Below are 12485 nucleotides of genomic sequence, written 5' to 3'. Positions count from 1 at the left end.
AGTTGGAGCACTGGTTTGCTCAAGAAGCCCTGACATCATCGAGCGTGATGCAAATACCAAGCTTTGGTGTTAATTATCTGGATGGGTTTGGTCCAGGGCTGGCAATGTATTTTCTAGTGCTCCTCTGTCTTTCAGATGGTCAGGATTTCAAAAAAAAAGTATAAACAAATACTTCACATGGGCAACAGCCAGTCCTTCACTGAGTTCCATTAATTAATGTCCTAATAGGAGCAGACACGGACAGTTTATGGGTCTGATCCTCTTTTTGTACAACATTTACATTTTTCCAATTTCATTGGCCTTAGAGAAATATGTTTCAGGGTCAGGAACACTTTAACTTGCAGAAGAAAATAAGTGTTTTTATCTCCTTTTTGGGACATTTGTGTGTCGTATTCTTTAGTAGCTTTTATAGACAACTTGCCCACAGTACCAAAAGCTAAAGATGTTTTTCTCTTAAATAAACAACTAATTGAGACAAAGTCATCACCATGAAGGCTGCACCACACACAAACAGAACTTTTCCTAGCAGCTCACTTATAGTGACACGCATAGCAACCCCCCCAAAAAGTTTAATATTTTGTTCATTTTTATTTTGCTTTTGTTCAAAGGATTTTTTATGAGTTTTGTGTTTGGTGGGGTTTTCTTCTGTTTGTTATTTCTTAAGGAAAAAAAAATTATGCTATGAACAGAAAGTGAAAGACAAGATGGAAAGGGTTTCTGTTCTGCTTTCCCCAGCTGGGCACTTTTTGTGAATTCTGTAACATACTTGACTTAGAATATGTACTGGCTCATACCAGCCTTGATAACTCTAAAGGTTTCAGGGTTATGTTGTAAGAGACAAACCAGGTAGATATCCAAGACTTATTCAGATCTTGGCCTATTGATGACTTCATAATATGCTTTTTCATGAAAAAATAAAGGTTAAACACACAACTTGGGTAAGTTTAATAAAATGCAGCCCGTTAGAACCTGAAGGTGAGAAGAATGAGCCTGTCAGACACAGCTGGCATCACCAGTGTGAGCAAATGCAATTTCAGTATGTACTGCTGTGCAAAGGTACCCTCTATCTCAGCATCCCCACTTTAATAATAAAGAGGATTTTGTACATCTGCTTAATGCTTAAATCCTGGGTTTTTTGGGACAGAGCCCAGCTTATTTGGAGAAAGAGAGTGACAGGTCTAGAGGAGCAAATATAGGCCTCAGCCACCACAAGACTGGTTTTCCATGAGCAGTCATTCTGCATTGCCACTTCAGCCAGGTTTGGAGACACAGCAAATAGGATGAGGATCCTCAATTATGGCACCACCACAAAAGCCCTATTTGAGACTACTTTAAGGGCAGCCAGGACTGTGCTCATCCTGCTCTTGTTTGGAGGCTCTTACTTTTACTTTTACCCTGACATGTAATTTGTTTTCTGGTTTAAGCCATGCTTATTCTTGATCCAAAGAACTTGAATGAGTGAAACTACTGAGTAGAGAAAATGGAATTAAGAAAGAACATGCAAAAAAACCCCCTTATTTATAGCCAGTAGTAACTTCTACAATCTAGTGTAAGGACAAAATTATTATATATTCAAACAGAGCATTCACTGAAAGATTAATTAGGGATTTTTCTTTTCTTTGTCTTGTTCTGTTACAGAGCAGTAATTTCACTCTTCCTTTTTTCATTGCTTTGGGGGCTGCAACTCCTATACCCATAATTGGAAAAAAAAATTTTTGATGTTGATACAAATGCATGAGATTTGAATACACATCCAATCAGAGCACTTTTATAAGCAGAAGTTTTGAATTTGTTGAATGTACTGTAGAAGAAAAGTTACAAATCATTTCTGTGAAAAAAACGCATGAGATGTCTAAATTATCTGAATTTTGGCAACTTTTCCTTTCTAAAAATAGAAGTTTTCTTTATTAATTCTTGTTAATGCTGCACACGCAATGTCACTGATGCAAAGACCACTTGCTGAAAAATGAAGTTTTAACAAGCAATTACAGAGCAAAAGAAGCAAGCTTAAAAAAAACCAGCTTAACTCCTTACAACCCTTCCAAAGAGAGCCTGAAGAAAGGCCTATGCCTACTCCTTTGCATCAGTGAGGGATTTTTTTAAAGCTCAGATTAAAATGTGTGATTAAAACATAAAAACAAAGACAAAAGTCTAAGAATCACAAAATCTTCAGTTCTTCTTTTCTCATATTTCATTTCTTTTCTCATATTTCTTCTTTTCTCATATTTCTGGGATGATGAGGGACCTCACTGGTTTAGTTAAATGATCACTTTGCCTACACTGTCTGTTTGAGAAGAGTTTCTATCAGCTGCCCACCTGCAGAGAAGCCAAGATCTGTAAGGAAGGGCTGGCATACGCACCCATGTGCTTCTGCCTCATTGCTTTTGAGGAATAAATGAGCTGTGGGGTCACAACCACACTGCAAAAATTAGGAAAACAAGCATGGAGCAACTCCACAGGAATTTTTAACTTCCATTTTTAACACAGCTGGTGGGTTGTACGCAATGAAGTCCCAACTGGTGGGGTTTGCAGAGCTTAATGCTGAAACAAGTGTCTTTGGGACATATTTAACTGAAGTCAAGGGGTACTGCACAAAGTTAAACAATCTTAATGTTTAGTTCACATACTTCAAATTTACTTTGCTCTGAAGAGAAGGTTGCAAGATGCTGTCTGGTTCAAGAAGTATATTTTCTGAGATAAAATTACCATAAAAATTTAAGGTGATAGCACTGAAAGGTACAATGGATTTTGTAAGCTTGTGATTTCACTTGCACCTTCTGCCATGTGACTGTGCCAAACCTGAAACACTGTGTGATAAAGGGCAGAAACTTGCCATGATGATCACTAAACCTTCAACCACATGAAGGAAGTAGGAAGATCAACAAAATCCCACTTCCAGTCTCAACAAGATATATTCATTTATTAACTCAAGAAAATTTTTTGTTTCCCTCATATTTTTAAAGGTCATCCCCATTCTCTCTGAGAGATGAAGCCTCAGGAAGCCTGAGCAGGGAGGAACAAGCATCATGTTCAGCACCCTACACTCGACTGGAGCCTGTCCAGCAATCCCAAGAGAAATTTCCAAGACATGGTGTCTCATATCGGCACACAGGGGACAGTGGCCAAGAAAAACAACCAGAGAACAACTACATCACTGGCAAACACTTCACTTGTCAGAAACCCAAAAATGAAACAACAGCTGAGTCACCTCCCTGCTGCAATTCTACCAGGACACAGGCAGGAAAGTGATAAATCTGGGGACTCAGAATGATTTGCTGACAGCTTTAAACACAACTTCATGCAGTCTGTCAGCTTCATTGTATAGTATAAAAAGGGACTGGAAAACAGTTACATTCGATCTGAGTACAGGTGCTAATGGAAATTTAGTAGAAGGGAGAAAACTGCCTAACTGTAAACTCTGTTAAAAGACCTTTGTGAGCCTTTTTTGCTTTTTTATTTTCCTCGGCAGATCAGGTGCAAAAAAAGGCCGAAGATCATATCTCTATTTGTTTGCTAGGATTTCAGTGTGCAGTACAACCCCAAATCTCAGTAGGAAAGGTCTAGAATAAAAATGCCTTTAAATGGCCATCACTTCAGGCTTGACCACAGTAAAAGACACAGGCCTGTCCAGCATAGCTACCTTTACTCAAGAATTTTAGTTAAATACTACAAACAGCCATCATTCAAAGCAGAGTCACTGTCTTCCAAACCTATCATTCTCAGCTACTGTTTTTAATGGTAGCAGGTCTGTTACAGGTAACACCAAAGGCTAATTCATATCAATGCTTCCCTTTTGTCTGAATTAATTCCTTTCACAACACAAAAATATTATTAATTATATTACAAAAAAAAATCCCAAAGAGGACAGTTAATGCTTTGTCACTTAAGTAAAACACTACTGGGATCAATTGCTTTACTCTTACATCATATTGGGCACAATACTGTGATTTCATAAAATATTGTAAAGAATTTTAGAAAATCATATCTATAAATCACAGAGATAATAATTTTCCATAAAATCAACATATTTGTACACAATCATTGGCTTGTCACTACACTTTCATGACTGATTATTCATGTGAAAAAATACTTAGCTGGTAGAAGCACTTCAGCTTTTCTGCATTTGCTGGCAAAACCCAAGCCATTGTTCTGGCTCCCACACATAGTAGTCCTCTCTTTTCAGAGCAGATGCAGTTTCTCATTGATTTAATTTGTTTGTCTTCCACAAATCTCCTGGACCAACTTCATAATTTAATCATCACTAGATTCCAATTTGTAATATTGTTGGCACAATGCCTACTGTTCTCAAAAAAATTTATTAATCTGAAGAACCCTTGCCTCTCAGAAAGAAATTTGAAGGTTTTCTTCCTGCTGTTTGAGTTAATGTACTCAGCAGATGGAGCTGTTAAATACTCCTGTTATATTAAGATTAGACTGGATTACCGAAGTCCTGTGGAAATTTTGTCTTCTTATTACACTTCTTAAAATTTTTCTAGAGTAGTTTGATATTAACTACTATGATATTCTTAAGATAATAACTGAGTCCAAAATAACAAGGCATGAAGATGCCTTTATACATTTCCCTGTGCTGACAAAAGCTTGACTATAAAGAACAACCACAAGAACAGGCAAACAGCTATGTTTGTGCCGAAGTAGGATACCTTGAAGATGAAGTTTCAGTGGCACTGATTCCAGAATGACTCTCTTAAGTTAATAAGGAAGACTTACACAAGCATCTAAACAGGCAGGGAGCAGAGACAATAGTGCATAATTTATCTGAGCAATTAACTAATCAACAGTCTTTGAACAGCGAATTCATCCAAAGCACTGCTGTGAATCTACCCACACTGTTAAAAGAAACTGGTTAAATCATCCTGATTCAGAGACACATTCAAAGAAACCCCAGTCTTGGGGAGGATATGCCACAAGAAGAAAGCAAGTTTAATGAGTTGAGTAAGTTATTCATTATAAACTATTTGCTCAGCTATAATCAGCCATCAAGTGACTGAACATATGCTGAAATGTGAGGGTGGAAACCTTACAGCCTACAAATGTCTGAGCCCTGTACAGATAGATGAACCAGCTGGAAGTGCAGCATCATCACCTAGATAATCACAGACTCCAGGCACTCAGTGGGGCCAGCTTTGAACAGATGCCCAGAAGCCAAAAGAAACAAATTTCTTTCCCATTAAACAGATTAATGAATTTCTTTTGTTCCTATGAAAATTGAACTATGCTAATAGAAAAAGACAAATAAATGTATAAATAAAATAAACTATAATTCAAAATGCATGCCTTTGCTTCATTCCCTGCTCCAGGCTTGATAACACACATAAAGCTCAGGATGGAGCAAAGGGACCCTAAAAGCCCCGGATTTACAGGACAGTGGAAGCTGCCTTGAAAGATGTTATTATGCATCCCAGATGTCCCAGCACAGAAGACAGGCAGGAAGATTGTGCTGAGGCAGGTATTTCAGAATATCTTTATGCAAACCTTGTCAAGCTGCTGTTACAGAGAATCCCATGGTTGTATAAATTGTGTTACAGCCTTCACTAGGATCACCTCAGACACAGCACAATGCTGCTTTGCCATGTCCTCACCTTGGCACAGAATTCCAGCTACCACTGTATTTGCACTTAAACTGATGGGAAAAGCCCATCTTTTATGGTTTTTCAATCTCATCACCTCCCTTATTTCTTTAACCCCATTTACTTTTTTTTTATGACTGTCAATCCAGAATAATGGTGTTAAACCAGTATTTACTATTGCAGCAGAAGTGAGATCAGCTGTTCTCTCTTGAATATGACCTTAGGACATGAGTTGTCAGAAAACAGTGAAATGGATCATCTGCTGAAAGATATTACAATTATGTCACTGCTAGTAAAATAGTGGCAGAGAATGCGCTTGTATGCTGTACCTTCACTATATGCAGTGGTATCATTAAAATAGCCCTAACACAGTTCACCCATGCCAATTATTAGACTACAAAAGTGAGCATGCAGTAACCCTGTTTTGGCAAAAAAAGTGAGTTTGACTGTGTGCACAAGGAGTGTTCAGTGATAGTTCAGAACCAAAGACAGCATATTTCATTTACTAGTGTAGATGTACCTCAGGAGGATTAATTGGTCTTCCTCCAAATACTGGGTCCATGTTGTGTACTGGAGAGATACTGAGTATTTCAGGTAACTGTGGTATTAAGCTTGTCAGTGTCATGCTTAGGAGACTGGGAAAGCTGCACATCTTGGCTTGGCATATCTGACTAATATGCTTAACTTGCTTCCTATAGTCTTATCTGACTATAAAGTTTAATTAGATTCTGCCTCTCACATGACTACAGAAAAAGGAGCCTCATCCATTAATTACCACCATCACCATTGCTTGGCATTGCAATCCAGCTAGGTGAGGAGGAGCCCTCCGTTTGGGGCAGAAGGTGATGAACACAAGCACAGAGAGGGCAGCTGCATGAGCGACACAGCTGTTAGGATGACCAGCACAGTCTTCTGCCTCTGCTGCTTCCCAGGGTTGAAAGTTTCCTACTGCCTCCAAGCCTGCAAAGCAGAGACTTCCATATTATCACCCCTGTCTGTGCTGATAAAGGAACAGTTCTGGGTACATAACATCTGGAGCGTCTGTAAGTATGACACAATTTACAGAACTCCCTCCTGGAAAGCTGCAGAGATGTAAACCAAAGGTTGTACTCAGTAACAAAACTCAGTCTTCCCTGTTGAAAAAATCTCTGTATTTTCACAATGCTGAGAGGTCTGTTACTGCTAACTGAACTGCTAACAAGAAGGAAAAGCAGTTCTGTCTGCATGCTGACCCTACCAGAGAAAGTTCCATTTTTAGGTAAGTTGTTGATAGTTAGTTATTCAGCTGTCTGTACCCTGTGTTTGTTCAATAAAGGCAGGGCATGAGCTTGAACACTGTGTAAGTACTGTCCATATTTTTGTGTTGTTAGTATAGACTAGCTGTGACTTTAGTGTGGGCAAGTTAGTACTCTCCCAGACAGCAGCTGGGAAAGGTCTGTGGAATCGCCTGGGCCAAAGACCTTTCACAAAACAGAGTGTGGGTACTGCCATCCTGTTCCAGTGGTTTCATCTGATAATAGTGAGCTGTACTGTGCCATGTAGCCTCAAGCCCAGACCACAGTTCCTGGCCCACTTTATTTTCTTGTACAAACATAAGTACTGAGAGCAACAAAAAATATTAGGGATTATTGTTTTTTCAAGTCCTAATTCTGATCTTGTTCTCAGTAGAGAAGATACAGCTCTTTTTTTAGGTTGGTATGAAACCCAGGTCAATGGTAAAATCTTTATCAGAAACAATACTTTACCCATACCCAAGTAATAAACTACTAACTGCTCTTTACATAAAAATATATGAAGAACATGAGAAGAGGCAGCAGTGGTGGCAAGACTGAACAATCATTTTGTACAGCAGAACTGGTGTGCCATTCTCCACTGCACAAGGAACAATTAAATATATTAGAATTCGTTCCACAGGATTACTAAAACACAGGGCTGACAGAGGAAGTATTACTGGAAAATTACTGGACTGCAGAACTGTTCACTGTCTATTCAGTATAAGAACTAGAAACTGTCCAGTGGAACATTCAAGAACACAGTGAGAATTACTTCTTCACAGACAATTCAGCTGGGCTGTGGGGTCCATTGACAAATGCTGTGTGTGCCACAAGTCTGCATGAGTTCTACAGCTGATTGATCAAATTCATGGAAGAAATGTCTGTCAAGCGATACTAGTTTTGGAGGTGCTATCTCTTACTCTGGGTCACCTTGATATTCTGGTTGGTTAATGCTGGGTGAATATTCTGGAAAATATCACAACAACTGTACAATTCCCAGGATATTTATTGTTGGCCACTGTTGGAAACATGCTATGGTGCTAGACAGATCTTTTATCGCTATCAGTATGGCTGTATTATGTTCTTCCTTGTCTGCTCTGCTACTCCACCATTAAACCTGCCCGTGATAAGTTTTCTCCCAAATTTATTATACAACTGGGGTCACGGGGGACAAGAGATTCTTTCTCTGCCTCTCCTAAAGAAGACCAGGAAGTGGGGGGGTGAGGGAGACTTTCTCCCTTTGGGGGCAGGAGTTGCAGGAAGAGGAGAAAAGAGAAACCACTCCATCCACAGGAAAGCTGAGGGATTTGAAGAGCTCTGTGTACTAGGGAGTCTTCATCTGCTCCCCGTTTCCTTCTCTGTTCCTGAGCTGATACTGGCATTTGGATGAAGAGAGGAAGATATTACTCCCTATACCAAATGGCCTCTCTTCTCCAGAAGGCTAATACATAGATCTCAGTTTGAATTGAACTCCCAGCCAAGAGAGGATTTAACCTTTTTCCAATGGGAGAAAAATTTGACTGTGATTCACCCTCACTTTTTAGTAACGGTATTACCCAACTTGAAATCAGAGAGCACTTGTTTCTGGGGCCAGTACAGCGATCCCAGGATGAAGCCCAGTGGTCTGTGATAAGGAGCCATATGAACAGGTGGTATCTTCTGCCCTCTAGGTCAGTGACCTGCTCCCAAAAACATTACCTTATGGTCTGATTTAAAGAAGGCCTGAACCTTTAAAAGGTCTGAAAATGCTTCACAGTGCATTAGAAATGAAATTGCAGAGTAACTCAAGTCTCAGACTCCCATTTCCTAGCATGGATATGCTGCCTCATGAACCATGTCAGGCACAAGTGCTTGAGTAAATTATACAAGCACAGCTGTAGTTATCCAGGTCAGTGTTGAACAATTGAACTCTAGCCATGGAAGAGCTACGTGCTTGGAGAATCTCACCTTAGAGAGTGGCAATTTAAGTTTATACCTGCAGCCAGACTTTACAGCTGTCTCTCATCTACCAGTCCAGAACTTCTGAGAATGTTAAGTCAAAATAATCTGATTTTATTACATTTTTATTTTTAGAAAATGGTCGTTTTTAGAATATACAAACTAGAAAACTTAAATTAAAATTTTTGTTATTTTTTTTCCCTAATCTTTCACAACCTTCATTGAATCACAGGCACAAACAGTAGCTTGGGAAGCATGGAATTAAAGGCTAATTTTCTAGACCTTCTATAGTCAGCCAGACCCCTCTTCTCTAAAATAAAACTTCCTTCCCAATTGTTCCAACTTCAGTACCTTGTTTCTTCCTTTTACAAGGGTTGCCCTTAGGCCTTTCCGTCAGGAGGTGAAGAAGAAAAGCTCTTTGACAGGAGAGAGATTACTTACTTCATTGCCTAGAGTGTTTGTCCTAGGCTTGCATTTCCCTATATTATTTCCTTTTTTTTCCCCTTTTCCCATAGGAAGGCAGTCTATTTTTGTGCTAGCATTGTGCCATGTTTGCATTATTTTTACAGCTCTGTTTTGGTGCTCCAAATCTTCATGAATTAAGGAAGAGGCGGTTGACTCACGGTAAGGGATTTTTCTTCTCATTTTCTGAGAGATTTTCACCGTGCTGTGGACTGCTCATCCAGAGGAAAAGCTAGTTACAGTAAATGCAGGATGGTGATTCTTTTGTTTGTTTTCATTTTTTAAATTAGGTAATTCCTGTAATAAAACCAAATGATCTAACACACAGTGAGCTGATAACACAATGTGAAATTCTGCAAGTAGGATGCATGGTGGAGGCCACAATGACAGACAGAGAACACACAATTATACTACAATTCCTCAGTGCACTTTTAGAAAGATCAAGACTCGTCACCCAAACTTTCCACAAATTAGCTTTAAAGATGCTCCACATAAACTATGCTAATACATCAGTAAGACTTCTACTCTTCTCTATGTGAGTCAAAGAATCTCTCCCTTCCCTCTATCTTTTCAATCTTAGAAATGCCAGGAATGCAATATCCTGTTTCCTTTGGTTTTGCTGGGGGCCTTGTGGGTGCTTTAGGAAATGTTTAAATGCTGAAACTTTAATAAAGTGCTCTGTTGTCCAAGAGAACCTCATTAGTCATGGACAATGAAAGACTATTAATAGCAACATCAACACTATGCAAACAAAAAGTAAGAACAATGTTTAAAAGCCCTTTCTTCTCTCAAATGCTAAAGATCTTCTTACTTTAGTCTCATGATAGCCTCACTTTATTACTCTGCAGTCAGCTTTTCTGTTTGTAAAACTGTAATTTCTATTGTAAACACCCCTTCCCAGAAATTGCCTTCTGCTTTTGGAAAGATACTGCTTTCAAGGCTTTTACAATCCATCGCAGAAAGGTAAAATATCTTATTTTTGTCCCTTTGAAAAATTACAGTTTTCACTTTTGAAATAGTACAATTTTAAGAACTCTAGCCTTGAAATAATGCAGGTTAACAAGAGTGATTTCATCGTTAGTCAGGGAAGCATGGACTGTTAGGATTTTACTGTGGATGAACCTTTCACAGTGAGAAAATAGAATGTTTTACTACACGTCCTTACTACGACTTCTGAATTGTGATGAAAAGAAACAGAACAGATTTGTTTCCAGATGAGAGAGAGAGTAAATACAAGCACAATTACATTCAGACTACTTAGATGGTAGGAAAATTTTCTTTAAAAAACAACTGCTTCCCTGAAAAAATTAATTAATGTTACAAACTTGATAAATGTGAATGCATGTCAGGTAAACTCATTAGGAAGAATCAAAGCTAACCTAAAAAGTAAGAGCCCATATCTCAAAATGAAAACATAAAAAGGACAAAAAGGCCCAAATAAAATAGCTGCTTTTAAGCAATTTGCATTCTCTCTGCTTTTTTGTAGTGCAAAGCCATTAACTATATACAGCTCAGTGTCTTTTCGGTCAGCAAAAAACAACTTAAAAACACAACCAAACCAATCCCTTCTTCTACAATGCAACATGCTTTTAATTAAGAAAGAATGCCAGGATGAAGGAGACCTTACAAGTTCAATAAGCTGAGACCATTCAGTTTTTGGAAGTGGGGGAAAAGGGTTAAGGTTTTCATTGTAAACTTCACATGTTTTATGTTAATACAGCTATTTAAGCCCTTTCTTGACTTTCTGATCATGTCTTTTGACAGGAAAGGGGGTATTTGTTTTGTCTGTTTTTAACTCTCAGGAAAGCAAACCAGAACTGTCCAGAAATGTCTATCCTTTATTCCGACCTCTGCCTTCCAAAAGGAGCAGTCTAGGCATGATGCATTTACCAGAGAATGGAAGTATGAAATTCCCTCTCTAATGCAAAAATCTTACCTGGATAATCATTCTTGTCTACATCTGAGTCTCCTCTCAGAGTGAAGCCAAATCCCGAAGGCATGGACTGTGAGGCCCAGGCTCCATTGAGAACCTGGGAAGGGTTAGGGTTTAACCCATTACTGTATCCATTGTAAATGAGCACTTTCCCTCTTCTGTCTTCTCCTGCAAATGGTGCACCAATAGCAATGTCTGCAGAGAAAAAAAAAAAAAAAAGAAAAAGAAAAAAAGAAAAGGATAAAAAGAATGGACACAATTAAAAATTAACTCCCTGCAGGAAAATAGACTCAAATTGCTTCTGCTACAAACATGCAAGAACTTAAACATTCTGTATTTCTGCATGTAGTCTAGTTTAAAGGCAAATATACAGAATGTTAGCAGTGTTTTTTCTGTGTCAAACTTTCATGACGAAAGCTTATAAAATAATCCTATGAAGAGGTTATTTAATTATACTAAATAGCCAGTCCACATTGGATTCCTCTACATATTTCCAGAGCAGTTAATTAGCTTTAACAAACCAAGTTCTAATGAATGCCTGCTTCTACTTTCATATTTTTAAACCAGTACAAATTTTCTTTGATTTCTTCTATCACTTGTTAATAAGGAGCAGCTGTTAGACAAAACTAATTTTCTTCTTCCAGATAACATATCCTACATAGACAAAAAACTTCACCCCCTCAAACACCTAATGCTTTAGAATGCAAAAGAGAACAGCGGAATATAATGTTTTCATCTATACCAATTCATCATTTTGTTGATGGAATAGTACCAAGTCAAGAATTTCACAGGAGGTCTTAGGCACTATGGAATGAAACAGTTCAATCCTTAAAAATGAGGTGCCATATCCAAGAAGCAGAATTCATAGTACTCTTAGTTTCTGTGCACAGGATGTAGAGACAATATTGTCTAGATTGAGATCCAACAGCTGTTCTAGCTGAGCTAGACAATAGGAAACAATAGAGGATCTGTATCTACAGCTCTCATTTTTGTGTTCTGATCTATGAAATGGTGCTGGATTTCTTTATTAAACTTTAATTGAGTACCTGGACTCTGTAGCTTCACTCTAAAGGCAGAAGTGCACCTAAGCTCTATGACTGGCATATTCAGTTATGAAGCAGAAGACTCTGGCTCTAGAGTCTTCTTAGTCTTTATACAGTGACAGAGAAAAGCAGAAATGTGTTCTGCCTACCTCATCTGAATTCTGGCGAGATGGGAGACCAACACTGCCTGCCCAGAGTAGCTGAGGGTATCTGCTATTACTCACAGGTAGAAAACAGGAATTCTCCA

General features: G+C 38.5%; 1 protein-coding gene across 1 annotated transcript in view; it reads right to left on the bottom strand.

Annotated features, from left to right (window-relative positions):
* The window catches only part of ITGA8 (integrin subunit alpha 8), a 112542-nt gene that overhangs the window by 70985 nt on the left and 29072 nt on the right, over positions 1-12485 (bottom strand). The window contains exon 13 of the mRNA XM_038161336.1: positions 11199-11390. Within this exon, the coding sequence (XP_038017264.1) occupies positions 11199-11390 (192 nt within the window). The remainder of the gene's footprint in view (positions 1-11198; positions 11391-12485) is intronic.

This window comes from Motacilla alba, chromosome 2 (genome assembly GCF_015832195.1).
Source record: "Motacilla alba alba isolate MOTALB_02 chromosome 2, Motacilla_alba_V1.0_pri, whole genome shotgun sequence".
NCBI lineage: Eukaryota > Metazoa > Chordata > Aves > Passeriformes > Motacillidae > Motacilla > Motacilla alba.
Note: the sequence above shows the minus strand (reverse complement) of the source record. Positions and strands in the feature narration are given on the sequence as shown.